Raw genomic sequence first — 25,740 nt, 5'->3', positions numbered from 1 at the left:
TATTTCATAAAATAACAAAAAAATTATAAAAAATGAGATAATTAAACTAATATAAAATACATTGATTCTAAATACTGATATAAAAATCAAAATATATTTAGTACATTTTACTAAATAAATGATAATCGGTTAAAAAAATACATTAAGAATTTTTTTTCTAAATTGTCTTCAATAAAATATTTATTTTTATTATTCATATAATAATCTCTAAATAATATAAAGAATTGAATCGTACTGTAAAATGCATTAAATGCATATAAATTCGTCAATAATCTAAATTAAACTTTAGCTAGTCAAATACAATCAACTGCCCGCGTCTGTTGCTATAATACTATCACAGTCCAAATAATCAGTATCCGTTAACTGTCGTTTTATCATTAAATGTGGAGTTTTCATTATTTTCTTTTCTTTCAAACATTTCGGTATCACCTCTTTAGTCTCCATAAAGAATTGTACAATAACTCTCTCGAAGAACAAAGCGATAACAAAATTAAACGAAGCCAATGCCAATACAATGTAACCCATTAAATTATCTTTAGGCATTTTTAATTGGAAGAATTCCGACAGCCATTTTGCGGGCGATATTGTTAAATATGCACAAACAACTGTCATTATAACCACACTTATCATCAAATGTCTGTTGGTTATCACCGAGCGACGGTAGGGGGCGCCATGACTGAAAACTATCGCTAATATAATATATTGGAACATTGACACAGTATATATCGCGTAATTCTCCCAACATTCGTTCGCATTATCACCTTCGTAAGTATGGCGGACGTACCACGGAAACTGCGTCATAGCGAGATAACTCAAATACTGAATCACCGCTATCAATGTCATTTGACCTATCAAAGAAACTAAGGGAGCAAAACCTAATAAAGAAGTCAGTGGAGGTATTTTACAAAGTCTTCCAGTGTGTGCTTCTGTCATACCGAAGAAGAACGCGAAGTTCACGATTAGTGCGACATCTATGAAAAGATATTGGAAATCTGTGAGATTAGAGTCGAAATAGTAGAGGAACGCGACTGAGAGGAATTCAGTGAGGGAGTAGGCTATCATGAATTTGAAGACTCCGAAGCTGGTGCTGAGGGCGGCGCGACCTTCCCGCAGCACGTGGGTGACACAGGTGACGTCAGGCTGGGAGGAGGTGAAGGGCGCAGCCACACTGCTCTCCAGCTCCGACAGTGAGATGCCAGTATGTGCAGCCCGAAGTGCCCCACAGTCGTTGGCGCCGTCACCACACATTCCTGAAGTATATTTTGTACACAACACAATATTAAATGTAAAAATGCACAGCGCACAAACGACCTTGAAACTCAAAGATATTTGATATATATACTGACCAACATAATATCCAAGCGCTTGGTATTCCACAATGAGCTGCTGCTTCTGGTCCGCCGTCATGCGTGCGAACACGGCACCGCGGGACACCACGCGCGGCACTAGGGACGCGTACCGCTCTCGCAGGATCTAAAAAATTCCACGTCTAGAATATTCTGGCAGGAACTTGATATATACGGAGAAGCTAAGAGTATAATGTAGTTTTTGAGTTATGGACGTTAGAATATCGTATCGTGGTAATTCCGATGGATACTAGATTTAGACTAGATTTATTGCAACACACTTCACACCGCTGGGAGAATACTTATATTACACAATAAAAAATAAATGATAAAAATTCCAAAGTGTACCTTCCAAGCATCTCCAGTCATGACGATCTTGTAATTGGGCATGACAAGAGGTGCTTCGACGTCGGGAACGGAGTCCCCAGTGGAGCCCGAGCCACGCCACGAGCCCCGCCCGCTGTCCTCGCTGCGCCACGAACATACCTGCTCCAGAGACGTCTTCCGACCAACTGGAACCTGAAAACATTATTAGTTTAAAAATGTTTATTCAATTTTGTCACTCTCAATAGTGTATTTAAATTTGTGCCAGCGCCATCTAATGATAATTTGTGAAAAACTGACTCCATGCAGAGTGCTTTCGCAGTAAAGAGTGACACCGCGTTCGTCAGAATGCGGCACTAGATGCACGACGCGCTCGCCACTCTGCAGCACGCCGCACTCCTTCGCCACGCTCACCGCTGTGTGCACGTTGTCACCTGCAAGGCAATAAAATGGTTAATATAAAATAATGACTAACTGTATTCTATCCATGAGAAAACAGAAAACCAATCACATATCACTGTTCAAAATGAAGCTAGGCACAATAGAATAACATACTGACCAGTAATCATAACGACGTGTATGTTAGCCTCTTTTAGTTCCCGTATAATGCCTGTTGTTGCCGCCTTCAGCCGGTTCTCCATAATCACCAGCCCCAAAAACTCCAAATCACACTCAATCTGACAACAAGAAATTCATTAGAATAATTAAATAAGAGGGTAGTAAACTAACACTAACTTGACCGCCATCTTTGCCGCCATATTGGATTTTAAATAACGTCCCTGACTACCACACTCAGAGTCTACGTATCACCGCATTCTTCGTTTTACAATTACATGAACATCTCAATACTAAAGTTACACTAAGGGGCTGGCTTCGTGAACAATTAACGACTTAATTGTAGAATTTTAATTCATATCTAAACTAAATGTCACCATGCGAGATTTTTTCTATAAAATATTCCATTACCTCATCCCTGGTCATCTTCTGCAGCTGCTTGAAGGTCACCTCCATTATCTTTGTAGACATGGCGATCACGCGGTAGCCTTTCTCCGCGTACGAACTCAGGATTTCATTCAGATTCTCAGGTACTGTAACAAAAATTAACGATTCAGAGCCAAATTTCAGCTTTTTGCTCTATTTACGTGTACGTACGCGTACGTCTGTATACACGGTACGTATACGCGTATACGCACCGGTATCTGGTCGGCAGAGCGTGCGCAGCGTCTCCGGAGCGCCCTTGCAGTAGACACGCAGCACGTCCTCGCCCAGCAGCCGCACTGCCACAGCAGACCGCTGTAGAGATGACACGAACTGGTACTGCTGGACTATGCCCACCTCGAGTGGCATCTGAAATATTAATACATAACGTATAAATATTAATTAAATTATAGTGTCTGTATGTAATATCAAAAAAATATGTCATAGACTTTAGCCGATGCACGCGGGCGTATTATAGGATACTTTTTTATTTCTGCGCTGACAAAGTCGCGGTCGACCACTAGTGTTTTAAGAGATTGTAAATGTACTCACATGAATGTCATCAACATTGATATTGGCAGTTTTCTTAGGTCTAACAATAGTTGGGGTCAGGATCTCATAGTTCGACAGTTCCGGTACATCAGGCTCTTCTAACGTCCATCCAGTTGATTCAAACATCTGGAAACAATTAAGAAAGTAACCTTTTATCGTTCTCTATTTTATCTGCCAAAAAATCATATTAATATCTAAAAATTTAATTAGAATTAGTACTTTAATTGATTTTGTACCATTTTCTACCTAAACATATAAAAAAAACAAGTTATGGTGAGCTAAACCATAGATCGCAGTAGAATAATTTTTAACAATATCTAAAATATCGATGATAAAAATAGTCAAGTCTGAATGTTGTTTACGACTCACTTTAAGGTCCAACGGATCACCAGCCAGTTCCCCATTAAGCAGTGTCAGGCTGTGGCAGGTGGCCATGCCTATTTTAAGGTCGTGCAGATCATTGAGTTGCCTGGGGTCTCTCTGCGGTCGACCAAGCCTCGGTGGAGCTGAGGCTGCGCTAACAGCCACTACGCCCCACATGTCAAGCCCATCTTCTGTAAGTGTTCCCGTCTAGAAAGAATAGAAGCTTCTATAATCACATTTTTTGGGATGGTAATGTCATTTTGCCATTTGCCACAATGCCATTGTCATTTTTCCGTATGGAATTCAACTCGACTCGAGTCAATAGCAATTGTCCGATTAGGAAAATATATTAGCAATAATTATTGTGTTCAATTACTATGAAATAAACCTTCCATTAATCAAAAAAGTAAGTCGCAATTTTTTAAAGAACAAATGTTTAGTTTCGCCGAAGATAGATAAAAAAATGCTAACCTTTGGTAAAGAAGCACTTCAAGAAAGAGAGTAAATGTATACTATAATTACTAACACGTAGATGTCTCCTCCCCTGTTGTTACCTTGTCAAAGCACATGCAGTCTAGCGAGCCGGAGACGTTGACAGCGCGCGTGTTGAGGCAGGCGATGCGCGCGCGCCGCAGCCGCGACACCGCGTACAGCCGCCCCACTGTCATGGCGGCCGGCAGCGCGGGGGGCACCACTATTGTTATTATATCTAACGCTTTTATCACCACGTCTTTTACTGTTATTGAACGAGACGCCTGAAAAAAAAATAGTAACAACCAAATACATACAATCCACGATTAGAAGCACAGATTTTAAAATAGCAACCTTAAAAATTGGATTATTAACGTTATTCGTAATAATCACGATTAAAAGGTCATCAAATAAAATATCAAACATGTTTGATGATGAAATCTGTTTTTTTTTTCAAATATACTCAAACTTATCTTTATATATTTTTATTTACCTTAAGTGCAACAGTATAGCATAAGCCCAAAATAGAGATGCAGGCTAGTATGAAGATAAACTTGTATGAATCTCTGTCAAACTTGAAGTCAGCAGGCACGGGGTACAGGATGCTCCGTACCAACTGCCCTTTGCTCGTATTGTACCCTGTCCGGAGTACTAATGCTCTGTAGAGAATCATGAGTACATTGCAAAAGTTATCTTATAATTAAATAATATTTAAGACTAATATTCATGATTTAAAATTTATAGAACATCCTGTAGTTGAAATTTAGAAATTTTTCTACAGATATTTATTTTTTTAGATGGTTTTACTAAAATAAAAAGGCTGAGTTGTTGTATGAGTAGAATCAGTTGAATTCTTGTAATATTTATTTTATAGCATCCTGTGGTTTTTTGAAATAACCACATTCTGATTTCTAACTAAGGATTTTAACTTAATTTAAATTCATATTGGAAACCGTATACTTGTTTAAAAGGCTATTTAAGCGTCAATAGCCTAATGGTTAAGGGTACAGATTTCCGATCACGTGGTCGGGGGTTCGAATCCCGCCATTCGAATATTGTCATAAACCATATCCTAGCACAAGCCCAGAGCTTAGTTGGAATGGTAAAAGAAATATTAGTAAATTTACAAAAAAAATCTCCTATTTTATAAAAAAAGGCTATTAATTCTTATAAATTGTGTTTTTACCTGACAGGTTCATTATTATAGTATCGTGTTTGTATAACTTTGGTTCCGCAGAATATGATACTAGCCGCGTGTTCCTTGTGATCGAACGGTCTGTCGATACGTTGTAGTGCTGTCTTTGTCACCGGTACTGATTCACCTGAAACAAAACATATCACATTTTAACACATTCAATGCTATTGGCTTGCCACTTGAATAGGAAAATATTGTTGTGGATGTCAATGTGTTAAGATTAAAATTATGACGAATAATAAGTTATGACATTTTTTTTGCCTTACAAAATAACTCTGAGGTGAATCTGAACTAATATATGAATGGCTTTTTATATTTTAACAATTATTTATTGACATCACCAAAATCTGTAACTATCTTAGTCATAATGAGAATGTTTGGATGGATGTTTTCAAGAAGGTATCTGCAGAACGGCTGTATGGATCTAGATAAAATTTGGCACAGATGTAAAACATAGTCTGGAAGAACACATAGGCTCCTTACTATGTTTTTTTTTAATGCCGCGCCAACTAGTTATAGAATAATTTAAACAATACAGGAATGACTTAAGACCTTTTTTCAGGAAGCAATAAGTAGCTAATTTCCTATTGAATATGCCGGTAAAGTCTTAAGGCTAGTCGGTTAGTGGAAAAAGGCTTTTAATGCCAACATCTTGAGGCAATTTTAAGTATTTACCAGTAAGCATGCTCTCATTGAGTATAGCGGAGCCGGTCAGCAGCACAGCATCGCAGTGCAGGATACATCCGTTAGGTGGCAGCACCAGTACATCACCAGGACTCAAGGACCTGCTGTCTACTGACCGCTCTCCCCACAGCTGAACTGTGTCGTGGGCTTCTACTGTCGCACGGAGCGTCTTTTGATTCTAATCACATAATTTAAACGAAAGAACACGATTAAAAATATATATTACAAAAAGAGAGTAGGGAAAATCCTAAAATACCTAATTTCAAACATATGTCGAGTCTGGATTAGCAAGAAACCTCTATAAGCGAGGAAAATATCCCTGTCATGGATTCTAGCTTTATAATATGACTTTACTTAAGCCTGAATTTAATTGGCTTTATATCAAACTATAAGGTATAATGAAGCAGATACTTTAAATCACACAAATACATGATTCATGAATCATGTACTTCTTGCTTTTTCGACGTCAGTTTATTAAAAATAAAATTACAAATAGCAACACTAACCTTATGAGTTTGTATAACAGATGTGGCAACACCAAACGTAGACATCAGTACAACAGCAATACAGTAATAGTAATAAGGCTCAGCTAACCACACCGCTATTGTGAATAATTGAAACACGTAGAATGGATTGAACACTTCTAGTACTACTAGGGTCATTATTGATTGTACAGGAACCTTTATTTCGTTCAGACCATATATATTTAGCCTGAAAACATAGAATAATTATTACAAAATCATAAAAAAAACGAATTGATTTTAAGTAAAAAAAAAAAACATGTAAGATGATAGATGTTTTCAAGCATTACAAAGGAATTCGTACATATAACTGCATTCATATTAATAAAAATGAAGTGTCTGTATGTAATATGGAAAACAAGTTTCATATTGTTTGCATGAACGGAAAACTAATTTTTGCATTTTATGTCTGTCTCTCTAGATGTCCGCAAGGCCGCGTTTGTTCTGATTAATCTCGTGAAGGAAGTTGATGCATGAGGAAATATAACAGAGTATTTAAAATTCTGCACTGACGAAGTCGCGAATCACTGCTAGTATTATATACTATGCATTCTACATTGTTCAAAAAGGCACGTACACATCGTATACGCACTTGCGAACGTGCATGTACGTATATTGTTTTTACTTACATTCGCAGTCGTCGATCTGCACTTGGCGCTCGTGTCGCCATCGCGTGTAACTGCGAACAAGTGGCGCCACTCTCGAGGCCTGCGAGCCTTACCCACGCAGCGCGCGTCGTCTCCCATACTAATATCTGCTTCTTGTGACGGAAGTAACGATAGCTTTGGACATCTGCAATAAACAATAGAGGAATAATAAGTTTAAAAAGTTACAGGTGACTAAGCTTCTCTAATCGACCAGATTATTTTAATTAGAAATACATCTAGAATATTCCGCTTCTCTAAAACTAAGGTGAAAAAATAGGTTTTTAAATGATGTTTATATGCTTTATTAGGATAGAAATGAAATATTTTTAATACTAGCTGTAAACCGCGACTCCGTCGGCATGGTATAATAATAAAACATTCTTAGTAATCTTTCAGGTTGTGTTATATAATACATCAATGGCAAATTTCTGCGACATACATAAAATCATGAAGATACTTTATAACAAACATCCATCCATCCATAAATCTAAACAATTGCATTTATATTAGTAAGAAGTAAGATGGACTCTTTATATTCCGAGGGGCCCGCAGCCTTCCCTAAGTTAAGGGTGATCAGGTCATAGTCAACCATGCTGGCCAAGTGCGGGTTGACTTAACACATATCTTTGAATTTTCATCTCAGATATATGCAGGTTGCATCACGATGTTTTCTTTCACCGTAAGAACGTCGGATAAATGTTCACATGTAAAGCGGAAATAGAAAAACACATTGGTACATGGCGGGATTCGAACCCGGGACCTGCAGATTGCAAGTCAAGTGTTTGACCCCTAAGCCACCGACACTATGTCATTAATTTACAAAATGAAAAATGCTATTTACAAAACTTACTTAAAGTAGTTCCGTCATCCAAATGTATTGGAGTGTACAAATCATCTGCGCTATCCAAAGTTCCCTTTTCACCACCAATCTCTTCTTGAAAACCTTCATTTATCAAACCGCTGGAACAAACAGAATTTTTTTAAATCTTTTACTTCATACATAGTAAACTAAAACTGTCGCTTCTTGATTATTAGTATTTTTCATTACAATTTATATATTATACTATTATATAATAATATAACAGCAATATTATGAGAAAATTCTATCTTATATTATTATAACATTTTTTTTTCTAATATTTATCTCCAATCAGTATTTAGAACTTTAAGCAGATGTAAAGAACAAATGATAACATCTTTCTAACATCAAAGTTTTCCATGTTCTCAGATATTTATGAAAAAAAAAATAATCAATATTTACCTTGCATCTGCAATTACTTTAACCAGAATTTTATGTATGTAATAACTTTTGCATTTCTTCTGATAGGTTTCCTGTAAGAATAACTTATTAATAACATCGGCAACACTTAATAAACAAAAAAAAATTAACATCAAACCATAAATATGATATTGAACAAGATAATAATCTAATAGGATCACTTTAAACTATGATAATTGTAGTCACTGAATATGTCTTACTATCTTAGTAATATTATAAATGCAAATGTTTAGATGGATGGATGTTTGTTTGAAGTTATCTCTTGAAAGGTTGTATGGGTGTCGCTGAAATTTGGCATAGATGTTAAAGATAGTCTGATAGAACATATAGGCTACAAATTTAGTTTTTAGTGTTCCATACCTCGAAAGGAAAATAATGGAACCCTTATAGGATCACTTAGTTGTCCATCTGTCTGTCTGTAAACACTCTTTTCTTTAATACCGCGCGGACGAACTCGCGGTCGACAGTTAGTTAGATATATAACAAATCATACCACTACAATAACTTGCTCTGCCAATTGAAAGCAGCATCTTTCCGAAGTAACATAGAGATACCATCTTGGGTACCAGTGAAACACTAATGCTGGTATCCCAAATGTTAATATTGTGAATATATACACTAGAAATGTCCGCCATCTGCTTTTCCTGTACCCATGTACAACCTAAAATAAAGTAGAAAGACATTTCTTTAAAAGTACTGAACTTAACATTTACCATCCAAAACTTGTAAAAAATTGGCATGTTTCTTTTTAAAAATCCAGCGATAATGTATTTTACTAACAGGTTTTGGTAATAGAAATCATTAGTATACATTGCAAATGTGATTTTTGTGTTTATCACATCCCTAAAAATTTTTTCTACACAAACATTCACACCTCCAATGTCTAGAATGTTTGAAATGTTTAAAAAACTGTACCAATCTAACTAATATTATAAATGCGAATGTTTGGATAGATGGATGTTTGTTTGAAACTCCAGAACGGCTGTATGGATCTAGCTGAAAATTAGCATATAACAGTCTGGAATAACACATAGGGTACTAATTAAGCTTTTTTAATACCGCCCAGATGGAGTTGCGGGCAATAGCTAGTACATAAAGCTCTAGTTTTAAATTAAAAATTTATATAAGAATCAGAAATTCTTGCTTATAGTCACTAATAATAATTACAAATTACTGATAACATCAATTGGCTAATGTTTTAACACAATATTTCATTGTAATACATAACAGATAAGAATACTGGTAATACAGTGAATTGACGGGAAGTTATAAATTAATCATGCAACATATATTAAACCATAACTTACAAAGCTATATAAACTTAATGATGTTAACTTAATAAATGGTGAACCCTTTAATAAACCAGGAAATAGGCATTTACTAAGCTCGTGGGTAGTATCTTTTGACCACATTATCACTTAACATCAGGTGGGATAGTGGTGAAGCGTTAGCTTATTCAATATTCCATATCAGTGGGCGGTAACAGAGCAAAAATTGCTTAAAAATACACCTTGTTGTCTATTGAAAAAATTATTTTATTTGTCATGGTGAATCCTGGCCATTAAGAGCTGAACAGATGGGTCTCTTTGCTAAATATTCTTGTAAAGGTAGAATAATGTAGTTGAGGGGGTGGATTAATGAAACTCTAACAAAAAAAAAATCTGTAATCTTGTAAAACGGCAATTTAGAATATTAGTAGACCATTAGAACAAAAATATTTTTTTACCTGGTCAAAGTGGGGATCAGTGTTTATTGACTGTTCTGAAAAGTTCAATATGGTATGTAAGGACCCCCTTGTAGTCCCTTGTTCGTATCGTATGAGAGGTTGAATATCGTCTTCAGAATCCATCATTGTATTAAATTTATGACACACTACTTTGGTATTGATATTGGAATACTACTTTGTTAAGCTACCATATTGATGACTTCATTAGTTCACAAGATTAGGAACACAAAGAACTGAATATGTTCTACGAACATATTACAGGGAGATCAACATACAATATAAGGAATATAAAGGGTAATTGAAAAAATTGTTTATATTTACATTTCACACTTTTATGTTACAATAAAAAAGGTTCTTTGTTTTTCGTAAGTAATCATAACTGAATCTTGTAACACCACATAATTAATGGCTTCGGAAATGAATATAAATATCACTTAATAAGCATTTTACAAAGGTTACGAAGATTAATAAAAAGTAAAATACTAAAGTCAAATACGCAACCAATGGCAGCCAAGGGCAGTTGTTTAGATTCACATAGAGTATGTAACTACTTGTAATAGCTGTCAAACTTTCTGCATATCATTTTTTTGATGAGATGTTGGAAAAATATATTTTAATTTAAGTATATCTAGTTTTCATAATAAAAGTATCGAAAATTACCATATGATTGTCATCGACTGTTATGTGTTGTTCAACATTTAATGTCATTATATCTCCTTAAATATCAAACCAGTGGATCTGAAAGAGAAAATAAAGTCGTTATTGATTTTTTGCAAAAAATTTGCTTTGGTATAATCTGTAAAAAAATCCGACAAAAAATTATTTATCTGTGACTGTAAACATTTGTCATTCATTCATTCTGGTTCATTCGATTGTCAGCTGTCATATGATTTATTATAAATATTGGAGCTTGTGCTTGCGATTGAGTTTCAAATAAAATTATAATTAAGACATAGAATATTACAAATAGATCTTGGACACAATTTTTTACTTAAGGTATGCCGTGTTGTGTACAAATAAACAACCACCGTTGTTTCTACGAGCATATACATATTAGGAAAAGATAACCTCCACATTAGTGTTTTTTAATATTTATTTACATTTATTAGTTTTTATATAGGTTGTATGACAATGATAATGTGGAAGATATTTATAGGAATAAATTTCTTTCAATGTTATGTCCTAAAACTTTTCATTATGATTATTAATTTTGAAATGGTTTTTAGGTTATCATTGTCAAAATGATTATCCCAGTGCGATGTTTTACGTGTGGGAAGGTGATTGGCAACAAATGGGAGGCATATCTCGGACTATTACAAGCTGAATATACAGAAGGGTATGTATTGCTTAAAGTGGGTCAAATTATTTCTTTGATGCTTTTGTCCATATTTAAAATGTCAAATGAATAAAATTAAATGAAACAAATTTTAAATTTGCTTGTATATGTATTAGCACATCAGTAATATACAATGTTAGAGAAATACAACAGTATAACATACACCCGTAATCCAGATGGGTAGGCAGACACAATGAAAGTACATTATAAAAATATTAGCAAAAAAATATGTAAGCCTCCTAGAAAACATGTCAAGTTGATATGCTTTGAGTTTATTTCAGTATTTTTTCTGATTAATTTATTTACTAAGTAATTAGAATAAACATGATAATTATTCACCCGCAAGTCTAAATTCTATGACATCAAATGTATAGTAAAATTTTATGGCCTTTATCTTAAATTCTTTGAAAATATTTAATGAGCGATTTAAGAAGACATATTTGTTTTACAATGTTGTAAACGATGGAGTATATAAAAGGTAGTAAAGATTTAAATAAAATGTTGTGTGTCTCATGTAGATAAGGCATGTAACACAGTTTCAAATTAATCATTAATAATTATTGCGAGTTATTCTAATGTTTTAATTGTATTTCCATGCTTTACCTCTTGCTATGGTTTATTAACAAGACCATAGTAAAAATTGTTTTTGGTTACAATGTTATTGTATGAAGTTGTTGGAAAAGTAATTTCTCCTGACAAAAGATTATGCTGTATTTTCTGACCCAAATTTATATTTAGCAGCTAAATCATTGTATATTGTGAGGCTGCTGTGAGAAAAAATTAGTGCAATATGAATATGCAATAGTTTTGGTTTGTGTTCTTTTTTTATATCATAAGGTGGCAAACAAGTGAGCGGCCACCTAATATCGCTAATATAGCGAAGTGACCGTTGCCCATAGACCTACTTTTATTACTTTACCTACCTTTAATCGACGGAGAAGAGGATGCACAGAAAGAAAATATATTCCCTTTCCATGCATCCTCTCACCTGGAAAGTCCACTTCCACTTCCCATCCTTTCCTTCCTTAGGAAAAAAGGTGGGAAGGGAAAGAGGACTAAATTAGGACTCCGGGACTCACACTCATCTGACGAAACAAGGAATTGCTTCCACTTCACGCCTGTCTTCTGTGTGGTCGTGGTATTTCACCGGACGAGCCGGGCCAATTCGTGCGAAGATGTTAAAGCGGGCTCTACCACTGTCCTCTTGAATATAGAACTCATTTTTGTCAGTCAACTTCGACACACTTCAATGTTTCCATATGAAAGTGTTGGCATTTAATGTGTTAAAATGAACTCACAGGACATATTGTACTATTTAATGCTATTTAAATATATGTTTATTTGTATTCAAAATTGTATTGTTAAATAAATTTAAAAAAAAATGTCTTAATGTTATATGTTTGTTCCAGTGATGCACTTGACGCTCTCGGCTTGAAGAGATATTGCTGCAGGAGAATGCTGTTGGGACATGTCGATTTAATTGAGAAATTATTGAATTATGCTCCTTTAGAAAAATAAACGCTAAAATTAAGATTTTTTTTACAATTATTAAGTTTTAATAAACTTGAATTAATGCAAAAAGTTTGAGGAAAAATGATAATATTTTGTTGTGGTGAATAAATGAATTTCAACCTTCAAAATCATGGCCACTTCCCTGTAAATATGCAATTGCAATTTTCTCTGGTTATTTAAAATAGGTTTATATAAAAATTATGTTACTGCATCCAAATATAAACCAGAATATCTTGTTCTCTTTTAACATTCTGTGCTGTGTAACTTTAAAACTTTGAATTACATACATTCCAACCAAAACAGTTGTTAAAAAACCAATATAGAGGAAAATGCCTGCCAAGCAATTTTAAAACTTTATTTTAAGTATGCTCTTAAAATTGATAAGTTATCAATAATAGTGAATAGTGCTTTGCAGATATCTTGGCGACTCTTAACTTCTCTTGAGTGGCTGTGCAGAATAGGTGTTTCAGGGAACTGCGTATGTCCTTGGGCCGACATGATATTTGGAATGAACTATACCATCTATCACTTTTCCGCGTAGGATTGTGGTCCAAAATCGGGTGGGATTTTGGTCAAACGCTAGTTACTCAAATCTGTTATGTGAATTAATTTTTATAATGTTGATATAATTAAGAATCTATGTATAAGTGTAAAATAAATTTGGTATATCACACTATTTCTTTTACTTTTCTACTAATTTATCGTTTAAATGAACAATTTTTTGTACTTTTTGGAGTTATAATTAATAATCACAAAAAAAAGTTTTTAATATAAAAATTAAAAAAAATTGTCATGCAGAAAATTGCAGATTTTAAGTGCCATGTTTACAGTAAGTTCTCACTTCTTAAAACGCCTTTACAAGAATACTATTTAGTCTCATTTATCAGTGGAAGTTCATGTTAATAAACTCGTCACAGGATTAATACGAGATTTACCGCTTTGTTTAACCAAATAAAGCAGAGATTGCAATATTCATAATAAAGATAACATGTATACCTTGACTCTAATGTTTTATTAGATTTATAAAACCGCTACACCGGTTTACCTTTGTCTTTAGTTTCAAAGATAACCCTGAGTTTTCACTGTCAACACACGACAAAAACAAACTCAAAATATATGTTTTTACAAGCTCATCGGTAGTGGCAACACACGTCAAGTTTAATTTTAGGGGCCATTCCGTTAGTATTTGACTTAACGAATTCTAGGATTTAGAAGGGTAACCACTGCGGCTCGATATAAGCTTGAACCTTCATGATCCGTATTGTGTTTTTCCCTCGATTGAAACAGGGGTAAAGTTTTTAGTTAATTATTTAAAAACGCCTTACTAAATAAAATAGCTTGAAATTTTAGTTGGAATTTTGATGTATTTTATTTAAAATGCTGTACAAATATTTTGCGGTAATTACAGTATATTTGATACAGCCATGTTTAATGCTGTTTATTTTAATAAGTTAATGACACATTGCAGATAGTGACGAGTTAATAGTTAGGACGTTTCTTATCTTTGCGTAATTAACACACGTGAGTTGTGCCGTGAACACAACCGGAATGTATGTTTTTCAAAGGAATCTTTGCAAAACAGATGGATGGAAAGCAAATTTTAATACAATTTTAGAACAGCATTAAGTATGCAATGGCCGTTATTATATAAATATAGGACATATTTATTCGTCGTACTGCACAAGGGCCTCGTCAGACAGACTACGGTCCCTACCCTAGAGAATCGATGAAATGTAAAATAAATAAACTACTAGGAAATAATAAAATTTCTAGACCCTATTAGATCCACATAGATAACTCAAACTATTTGTCAGTATTTTCATGAAGAATTATACAACACGTTGATAATAAAACGGTCACTAAATCTTTGAATTTTTTTAGGTCTAGTCGTATTTAAAGTTAATCCAACTCTGCGATACCAAGATTGTGTAATTTATTTCTTTACACAATATATGGCTTTCGTTTCTCAAAACTTATTAATTTGTGGTTTGCAGATGTTTATAAGCCTGTTTATTTTATTGGCGATATATTAATAATATATTTGAATAAAAGGAGGTCGACAATCCCAGTCGTCCTTGTAACAGTACTGGTTTGTGATTGAGCTAACTTGATACAATATTAAAATTAATAAAATCTCCTTAAATGAAGAGTTTTCGTTGAATCTTACCGTGAGATTCCATTTTCGAAAGATTTAAACTGAAGCATATTGACATCCTTTTTTTTTACTTCTAACAAAATATAAATATTATGTTTTTATAGCAATTTAATAAACCAAACTGGTACGTACAATACTACAACGTAATAAGTGCACAAACAAACAAAATTATAAATTATTACAATGGTGGTAATTTTTGTAAAACGTGCTGAAAATAACGGTTCGCTCATAGGTTCAGGCTCACAGAAATAGGTTAAGTTAAGGTAGAAATAGGCTAGCATATAAGATTAGAATTAATCTCCGACACACACTCATCAGACGGAACCCGGAAATACATCACTTCACGAGTGTCTTTTGTATCGTCGCGGTATTGGACCGGGTGAGCCGGATATTCGTTTAAAGTAAAAAGTGTGAAAGTAGGTTTATTGCAGGGCCGGTTTAATCATTTCCGGCGCCATGGGCCAGTTTTTCCGGTGCCCCCTTTTTTTCTGGTATCGGAAGAAATCATCCAAAGACAGGGTGTCTTAGGGAACCTCTCAAACTCCTGACACCCTGTGCGGGCGTCCAACCTCGCCCTACCGTCACGTCGCTAGTGCTTAATATTATGAACTCTAAGTAGTAACTTCTGTGAACTTTATCTCATTTAAATTTGTATTAGATTAATTTAAAAATAATATAATAAAATGAAATATTCATTTTGTAAACATAGGATATAAAAATACAACCTGCTTGTGAAATGTATTTCGTTAAGAGTCGTTTATATAATTACGGTTTTTGAACCTTTAACCTGTGTTGGCATACTTTGAGTCCGAACGCAGTTTCCTTTTAAACAATGTAAATATTATATTTTGCCCCTTATTCTACAACCAATAAAATATAACAATGGTATATAAAACCCATTTACATGTCTGTTAATTTTAAACAAAAGGGGATTGTCTAGCATTTATTTCATATATATGTTTATTACTACGTCGTCCACGACTCCGTCCGCGATTAATAAAAAAAAACTTAGTTATTAGCCTATGTGTTCTTCCAGACTATGTTCTACACTTATGTCAAATTTAGCGGGATCCGTTCAGTCGTTATGGAGATACCTTCAAACAAAAATCCATCCGAACATTCGTATTTATGATGAGTAAGATTATTTCTAGCTAAAATTTACGCTTGTCCCAGGATATCTTATCATGATAAACAATAGTCTATGGAATATAGTCTATAGTCCCTCTGATATTTATAACTGACGTCTGTGGTCCCTCGTGTGAAATTCGGAACAGCTATAAAGTTTGAAACCCGCTTCACTGAAATGAAATGCGCTGGTTGGCCTAAATGTTGGATACTTTGCAAACGTTTGTGCTAACAAAACTTATTGTTACTTAGCGGTTTATTTACAAAGGTTTAATGTTGTATTGAAATCACCAGCGGAACGTTTACTATTTACAATTATTGTGCTTCTGCTTTTCATACAACCTCATTATATATAAATGCCATTTACACAAACAGCGAGAATTTACCGAAGGTCACTACGATTATAACTGGAATTAAATTTATAAAATAACTGTCGCCTACGACTTTTTCCGCGTGGTAAAAAACTTAATTAGCCTATGTGTTCCTTCAGACTATGTTCTACATCTATGTCAAATTTCGGTGAGATCCATACAGCCGTTTTCAAGATACCTTCAAACAACCATCCCTCCATCCATCCATCTAAACAATAGCATTTATAGTACAACTAGCTGTCGCCCGCGACTTTTTCCGCGCGGAATTGAAAAAAAAACTTAATTAAAAGCCTGTGTGTTCTTCCACATTAAGTTCTACATCCCTGCCAAAAATCATGGAGATCTGTTGAACCGTTCTGAAGATACCTTCAAACAAACATCCATCCATCCCTCCATCTAAACATTCACATTTATAATATTAGTAAGAAGTAAGATTAGTAAGTAGTATCATTTAATTCGGATAACAATTTGTATAAAAAACTTGTACCACAACTATTTTAGATGATTTAGTGTCGACTTTAATTTTTTTGTTTTGCATACTATTTTTAACGAGGCAGTGTCTGTCTGTTAAACGAAATAAAGTCATGAGACATTATAATCAATTCCTTTGACAAGTCTTTTTTTTTTTAATTTTTGACTGAATATCAAAAAAAAACAAAACCTATGAATGCTCTTAAATACCATATGCCACAATAACTTTTAAATTAATCTTACTAATATTATGAATGCGAATGTTTAGATGGATGTTTGGAGGTAACTCCGGAACGTCTGCATCGATATCTCTGTAATTTGGCATAGATGTATAACATATAGGAAGAATACATAGGCTATTTGTTGTACTATATTTATTTTTAATACCGCTTGGTAAAGTCGCGAGGGACAGTTAGTTGATAAATAAGTCGCACATAAGATAAACTAAGTTTATAACACGTGAGGCTCTTTTATGAGAACGTAAATATACAAGTTATTGTTCCAATACGTGCCCATTCATAATTGTCTTTCAAGGGTGTTTTCCCATTCAGTTCTACGTTTAGGAACAGACAGATAATGTCAATAAATTTGCAATAAATCAACGACAGCCGAAACCAATGTGGGGGAGCCAAGGTCCCCTATTCACCCGTCTGCCACCGTGCGACCATTTGGCACGGGATTTTTCAATTATGTTCACCGTGACACATATCCATATTACAATACCCTATAATACAGATTTGATGTCTCTGTTTTCATTACACTGTACAGTAAAAGTGTCTGTACTTTATTACTCTTTGCTAAAAGAAAGTACAGCAAGAGCTGTAATAATTAAGACGCAAGCCTATTTAGTATAGTGAGTTTTCATTGTCGAAATTTAATATAAAACCATATTTTTATCTCCATATTTTACAAGGGAATAAGAGAGATGATAATACATTTTGTATAGGTGTTACAACAGTGGAAACCACAGTAATGCGTTACAATTATAAACATCTTTGAGGAAGGTAATGGATGTTTTCCTTTTCTCTCTTTTATGTTAAGAAAATGTACAATAATAGCTAAGTATTTTGAATGAAGTATTTGCATAACTATTAACTTATATAACACAATATGTCTTCGTTTTTCGTGACGACAAAATACGATGACGTCAAATGTTAAATTACATCTGAATGATGATAAATGAATCATAAATTAATCTTGTCTTTAATTAGGAGAATACATTTGAATTTGAGCTGTATTTTTGATTTTTTTTTAACGAGTTATATAATAGTAAACGATTGGTAACATTAAATTATTCGCAAACAAATTAACATGAAAGAATAGATATAAGTGAAAGTTGACGTCTTTTAAATCTCTATCACATCGAATATGGTTACATTATGTAAAACTTATTATAGATGTTATTTAATTCCAATGCACGATTTTAGTGTGGACTTTGGACTTTTTAAAAATACAATGATATCATCATCATCAGCTCACTATATGTCCCCACCGAGGGGCTCGGAGCTTACCCTAAGTTAAGAGTGATTAGGCCATAGTCAACCACGCTGGCCAAGTGCGGGTTGGTTGACTTCACACATATCTTTGAATTTCTTCTCAGATATGTGCAGGTTGCATCACGATGTTTTCCTTCACCGTAAGAACGTCGGATAAATGTACATATGTTAATCGAAAAACACATTGATACATGGCGGGATTCGAACCCGGGACCTGCAGATTGCAAGTCAAGTGCTTGACCCCTGAGCCACCGATGCTCTATAAGCAATATACTGTATATCGATAAAATGATACCTCGTCTGTTTATCTCTACAGATGCAAAATGCACATACATATTCAGGTACTTATGTATCTAGCTCCAATGAACACATATGACTTTCATAACGGCAAAATTCAATATCATACAATATCATACCTTAGTCTTAAGTGTTAAGGTTTATTTTCCATACGAGAACAACTGCAGTAGGATGTCGAACTCTTGCATCTTAGGTAGGCGTAATGCATTTAAATTATGGAACAAATTGCAACATTGCCACCAAACAATCGACATTTAAAATACTGTAATAACTGTAACTACATTTTACATTCCTAACAATGACGGCGTTAGGATAGGCCGCGGTTGGGCGACCGCCCAGGGCGGTGAGCAGAAGGGCGTCACAGATCTACGATTTACATTTTCACATAACCCTGTTAACCGCAACGGCTAGGACTTTGAACTAAAACCGTCACTGTACCTAAGGATATATGAATAACATACTATTAGTGGCCTCCTCTAATCGAAAGCGACCTACGAGTAAGACATATCGACATCCCTGTGATTACCAGTGACAAAAAACAGAGAACAACATGTTTTAAACGGGGATTTTAGTGTAAAAAACCCAAGTGAGGGTAGGGGTCAAAAGTACGAATGTACTCACACTAACAATACACTTAAAATACAGTTACTCGATATAAACATTGTCAGGTCATACGTATACTTAGTTGGAAGCTGCTTGCATAATAACATTTACTGCGATATCTGTTCACGTTCTCTTAGTTTCATAACTCTAAACAGTTCAGTAACCTCGACTAACACTAATCACATACCATATCGTACTATGTTTATTTACGTAGTAACATTTCCTTAGCGATTTGTACTTTTTCCGCTGGTAAACTGACGCAAAGTGGGTGTTAGCGACACAAGAGAACGCATAACTCCCTACTTATAACCTAAACTTATTACTTAATATTTTATATATAGGTACGGTAGAATAGATATTTTGGCAAAAAAGCTGTTAACTCAATAATAACCAATTCCATTCAGTCACCAGTAACTCTCTAACTAATTTCCAAATATTAGGGTCCTGCTTTCCTTGGTTCTTACTGTTAGGAATAAAATCCGACACTATGCCGGTGTATCAGCGCAACACAAGCCTTATTAAAATATCAACGTTTATGTCCCCCCTCACTAACTAACCTGACACTTGACTTGGTAAAAAATTCTAAAAGACATCTTTCTATCAGACTTAGAAGTCAATCTTGTCTTTGAGCACATCTTTCCATCTCACTTTTCGTCTGTACTTCGATCTGCGAGAGCAGTCATCCAGTAATTTTGACAATGTCTGGTTTTTTTTGTTTAAAACAAAACGGTCGGGTAAGTAATTGCAAATGTAACAATTGTGAAGGTTAAGTTCGTCACAAGCCTGCACTGTTAAGAATAAAATTACATATAATTTAGTTGTTTCTGAAACAATTCGTTACATATGTAGAAATAGACTGACATTTGCATACGCTTTATCTAAATGCATTTATACTTCTTAAGGATATAGTAAAGAGCTAGTATTATGTATATAGTTAGTAGTAGTAAGTGCTAGTATTATGTATCAAATCGCAAGGAGAGGTGTAACATTTAGTGAAAATAAAACGTACATATTTCGTGAGACTTTGGACAAGAAACCTACTAATATTTGACATGCGAAAGTTTATATGTATGGATGGATGAATGTTTGTTAAACATATCTCTAGAACCGCTTAACGGATCTCGCTGAAATTTGGCATAGATGTAGAACATAGTCTAGAAGAACACATACACTCTTCTTCATTTTAATTACGCGCGGACTGAGTCTCGTGCGACAACTAGTATTCAAATAATTCTAAAATCGGATTTAAAACAGTGTATTAAACAGACAACCTTAACCTTATTTTGTGCAAATCAAGGTTGCAATATTGGATTCAAACATAATTAGTATTCACGACTTCACGACTCGTACATCGGTGTGCACGTGCGTTTAGATTGACACAATTCATTTATCTCTTTAACTGGGTTTCCATTGCCGAAAAACATGTACAAAACATATTGTCATCCCCTTCATTTTATTTAGAAACAACAGAGATAGCAAATTTGTACAACATTTCTCTAAAATGAAATGAAACTAGTCAAATGGGGAAAGTTATTGCTAAATCTAGGCATGATTAAATAGAGATTAGACCATAGACAGTTGCCAGATAATGTTATATAAACTACTAGTTTTTATCAGAGACTAAATTGTTATCATAGGCGACTAATATTTTGAAAAAGTCTAGTTTAAACAGTTCGGTTTAGTTGTATAAAGAAGATTTAAACTTAAATAAAATAATTTTCATTAGACTAGATGTATCAGGAACTATGGAAATTAAATGAATATAAAGAATTTATACCTGGGATAACCCGGGTAAGAGAAACAAAACATCGCGATTCCTTGGATCCTAGCTTATCAAGATTTGACAGTATTAATTATCCCAAAGGAAAACTTTGTACCCTATTCAAGAAAATTGGACGAACGGAGGAATTAAATTCAGTATGGAGAAGATGTGCATCATGCTGTTATTAATCTACAATAATAAAAAAAAAGTTCTTTGATTATGAATTATTTCTACCAATAGAAGACCTTTGTATCAGATATTTGAATAATAGTAATTCTAAGTTGTAGCTTTAGATAGTGTTACTGTGTTGAAATTGTTCGAGTTAAAACATTCAACAATTAGCGCAAGGAAAAATGTTATCGTCTCAATGTTTGCACAACAATTACATACCGTATCTCAATCTGATATCGAGTAAGTAAGGAATTTAAATAATAACATCAACATTGTGTTTGCATTGTGTTTGTCAGAAACATGTAAAGGAGATACATATATGACGGAGCTAAATTCTAGTCCTCGACAGCCTCTACCACCTTATATATCTTTATATTATATTATTATAAGAGAAAAATGGTAATGGAATTGTCTATGGCGGGGGTAAGGACATATAGGGACCTATAGACTCTTTTGTATAATTATTTTCAAATATCTTGGCAACCCAAGGTCATCGGCGATGCCTTCCCCCGAGAACACCTAAAATTGTGTTCTACGCAACACTCGGGCGAAATTAAGGGCCGCCAAGATATCGAAAAATTACTATGAGTAACCTTCTTTGTAAAGGTAGGCAACGCATCTGCTTTCAGCTTACTCTTTGCCACCTTTTATTGTAAAAACGTACTTAACACGTTCAGTGCCACCGACTCGTCCTGCAAGTTTGTTAATTCTTGAAAATCGAGCAGCAATTGAGCGTGAACTATATCAATCGTGTTCAGAATTTGCAATGCTAGTGTCAAGATAAAGGTAGCATAATAAAATGAATATCACTTTAGGCTTACTTTATATTCGTAGCTAAACGTGATTATAAGCATTGACTCGTTCAAAATGCGCGCTTGTTAACCAAAATCGTTCAGATCACCATATCAAAAATCACTGACGTAAAACAACAATGCCTAGTTAATAAGAAAACAATTAATCTGACGTCAGGCTAGACGAAAGTGTACATATTTTATAATTATTATAGTTATAAAGTTAGTTATGCGTTTAATTTTTGACACGTTATAGAATCGTAAAAAAACATTTATAAAACAAGTAAACTTAGTTGTAGATACCAACTTTAAGACACATTTTCTACTAAATAGCTGCCCCCTAAACAAAGTGCATTCGCTCCGAAGAGATTCCACAACGACGTTCGCTATCGCTATAGCGATAAATAAGGTTCGCTGCGGCTAGACACAAGTGGAATATATAAATTAAAATAACAAATAGAAACAAAATCATTCTAATATTGTTAACAAATTTAAAAAAATGTAGTGAATGTGTCATGTAATTACAAAATAACAAAGTTAAGTCGTTAGTTCATTACCTCCAATTCTTTAACTTAAACGTTTTCATACAATCAGTAATGTAACCATTCCGAAAACAATGCCAAATTGGTATTTAATGAGTTGCACAAATATTGATGTTTTTTGGTGAAAAACGGAATTGTTTGCATGTCAAATTAACCGTAAAATTACATTTTGTATTAAAACTGTTGCCATCTCTGTTGTTTATTGGGATAATGAGAGGGTGAGAATATGTTCGGTTCGACAATGGAACAACATGTATGAACGTACGTTGACTTTTTTGCAAACAATGACCTTGACAATCAAATACTAAATACGTAAGAATACAGAAGATTTAAAAATATATATCACGACATGACATTGAACTGAAAAGATCATTGACAGTATTGAAACAAACAAACCTCTTACTCTTTCTTATAAACGCAGAAGTGTTGATTGATGCTCGCAGTTCAATCGAAAAAGGATAAACGGATCTGTGAGAAATCTTACTTCTTCCTAATATAATAATTGCGAATATTTGGATCGATGTTTGTTAGAACGTATCTCCAGAACGGCTGCATGAATATCGCTGAATTTGGCATAAATAATAGCGCCCGGAAGAACACATACATAGGCTACTAATAAAGTGTTTTTTGCTCAATTCCCCGCGAACGAAAATTCGGACATAATAAATATATCAATCGTTTTTTTTAAATATTTTGTTGGAGGATGCTGTAAAATAACAGTGAAAGGAATTGGAGGATTTTATTGATTTCCATTCAATATTTCTGTTTATGGTTCTCCCTTAGCGGATTGGGCCACAGTATTTATGGTTTTGTTCGAGTTTGAGAGAGACTTTTAGTGATCAGTTTTTTTTTGATCGAACTTGTAAAGAATGCATACCCAAAGAATTAAATTCTCGTCCCACTTAAGATCGAAAATCGTACAGAAGTGAAATCCCCTTAATCGAAGTGGGTAGGTAATAAACGTTCTCAACTGTAAATAAATTCTAAAGCATTCGATCTGTTGATCAAAGGTTATGTGCAATTTCCCTAAATTCATTGGAAAGTCTTAATTGAAGAACGCATTTAACTATTATTGAAAAAGATATAGAAATATTTCAAGCATGAATGTTCTAATATTGTCTGTCGATCAAATCTGCCTACGTGTGGTTCGTAAGAGTGTAAATTGTATAAGCAAATATCCAACAGAGCGACATTTAACCAGTTTACTACAAGTTTCACAGATAAAAAAAATATTTGTTTTTTTTTTAAAGAATTACAAGGAAATAAATACGCAAATTACGCGCAAATTAACACGAGTGCACGACAATACTTGATATTAACAATACCTAAATATCTACCAATGAATCAGAATAGAATATTGATAAGTATTAATATATAATAGAATAGATTATTTTATTAAAATTGCATTTACCAGTCCCTATTTCTATGTATCGGAAGAATTTGAACCAAACACAGGACTGTCATAAGGTGGACACTCCGTGGAAGAATACCAATGACACTTCACAAAATTGGTTAAACCGTTTGGCAACACATGTCATTATAGAATTGACATACAAATAAACACGCAAACCAACATTAAAACACACTTACATAACTCCGAAAGTCATTACCAGTCAGGAAAAAATTAAACATCCCAAATATACATTAGCCTAATAACAATATACGTAAATGAACATGGTTACTCGTGTACGACTTGCGGAGTATACATACAATGCAACCTTTTCTTAATCTACCTTACAACTTCGCTATCTACATACAATTTCACTTCACTCTTTCTTATGTATTCTTTCAACAAAAAGTCGAAATGAATTAATACGAACAACTAAGTAAAAGTTTATTTACAAAATAAAGATTTTAAAATAGCAATACGCTCATCGGCGAGTTTATTAATATACAAATGTGGAAGAAACGAACAAGTTTTTGTAAAAATGTCAAAAACGATTAATATAATCTTCATAGAACAACCTAACCTAGCTTCTTAATAATCAACCATGAATAAACTCTACAGGTAGGTAGAGATTGTTTTCAATTTAAAACTGGTAGATTTACTGAATTTACTTAAAACCTAATATTTAAATAACTCAAAGTAACCGTCGTTGAAATGAAACTATTACATTTTTTATATCAATGCCCTTGATTACATCGCAACAAGTTTATAAACTCTAGGCTGAATATTCTGCAAAAGTTAATATTTTAATACAACTAAAAATAAAACATATTAAATGGTACAGTACCTTTTTTAAAATATCCTTGTATTGTATCACAAAAACATTCACCACTGAGAAATTAAACAGAACAAAAACGCGCGCGCATTTACTGCGCCAATTTGACAGCGGAGCGATGCGCGCGCCACCAAAGTCGCAACTGAACTAGAAGTGAACTGAAGCTTCGTCAACAAAGAGTATATAAAATAAGAGACGGGACTCTTGACTAATTAGATACACAAACGGAGAATAAAAATTGACATTTTCAATGTTAGCAATATTATGAAAAAGTCTACGTTGCTACCAACCTAAAAAAATCTATCTGTCAGTTTCCTTTTTGACGTTTGAAAGTATTATTTGAGGGAAAACAATTTGGAAAAATAAAACAATCTCGTTAATTGCAACTTTAATTTAATCTTCTGACTAAAGCGAACATATTTTAAGAACGCAACATAATGCTCATTGCTTTCGTAATAATACCATTATTGTTTAGTTCAGCAACAAAATATCCCAACTATAATAAATGCTTATTTGTTCCAGTTTGTTTATTTGATAGCTCATATTTTCTGATAGAACTGGAGTAGTAGTGCCACTCTCGTCGGGAGAAATAGAATAGCACTGGAAAGAGATTAGCTCCTATCTGTTGGTAAAATATTTAGAAAATTGCTAAATTGCTAAGACAATATGCATTGAAGCAAAACAAATCGTCATCATCAAGCTCACTATACGGACACACTATATTCCACTGAGGAGCTCGGAGCCTACCTTCAAGAATGTGACTAGGTTTTATTCAACAACGCAGAGCCAGTGAGGGTTGG

At 34.0% G+C, this 25,740-nt stretch overlaps 1 protein-coding gene across 2 annotated transcripts; it reads right to left on the bottom strand.

Annotated features, from left to right (window-relative positions):
- Positions 1–260: 260 nt before the first annotated feature.
- anne (polyamine-transporting ATPase anne boleyn) lies at positions 261–25,074 on the bottom strand. 2 transcript variants are annotated; one of them, XM_013319341.1, is made up of 20 exons: positions 24,953–25,074; positions 10,747–10,824; positions 8,854–9,021; positions 8,343–8,413; positions 7,932–8,041; positions 7,064–7,226; positions 6,420–6,624; positions 5,905–6,091; positions 5,221–5,356; positions 4,528–4,693; positions 4,118–4,318; positions 3,570–3,770; positions 3,201–3,326; positions 2,864–3,017; positions 2,637–2,758; positions 2,230–2,347; positions 1,971–2,104; positions 1,695–1,865; positions 1,347–1,473; positions 261–1,250 (listed from the first exon to the last, which is right to left on the bottom strand). In XM_013319341.1, exons 2-20 carry the CDS (start codon positions 10,792–10,794, stop codon positions 304–306), a joined length of 3,555 nt encoding a protein of 1,184 aa, XP_013174795.1. In that variant the 5' UTR covers positions 10,795–10,824; positions 24,953–25,074; the 3' UTR covers positions 261–303. The 2 variants fall into 2 exon arrangements, with proteins under 2 accessions (XP_013174795.1, XP_013174794.1); XM_013319340.1 differs by lacking the exons at positions 10,747–10,824; positions 24,953–25,074 and adding an exon at positions 10,087–10,564.
- Between the last annotated feature and the right edge of the window lie 666 nt (positions 25,075–25,740).

The sequence above is a fragment of the Papilio xuthus genome, unplaced genomic scaffold (genome assembly GCF_000836235.2).
Source record: "Papilio xuthus unplaced genomic scaffold, Pxut_1.1 DF826159.1, whole genome shotgun sequence".
Taxonomy (NCBI): domain Eukaryota; kingdom Metazoa; phylum Arthropoda; class Insecta; order Lepidoptera; family Papilionidae; genus Papilio; species Papilio xuthus.
This window is presented reverse-complemented; position numbering and strand designations above follow the sequence as displayed.

Excerpts from the sequence above, each read along its gene's own strand:
- anne (XM_013319340.1), bottom strand. The coding sequence starts at position 10,212 with ATGATGGATTCTGAAGACGATATTCAACCTCTCATACGATACGAACAA. Across the intron at positions 7,227-7,931 it reads GGATGACGGAACTACTTTAA|ATGTCCAAAGCTATCGTTAC; the intron begins GTAAGTTTTGTA and ends TGTTTATTGCAG. Across the intron at positions 4,694-5,220 it reads TATAATAATGAACCTGTCAG|AGCATTAGTACTCCGGACAG; the intron begins GTAAAAACACAA and ends GATTCTCTACAG.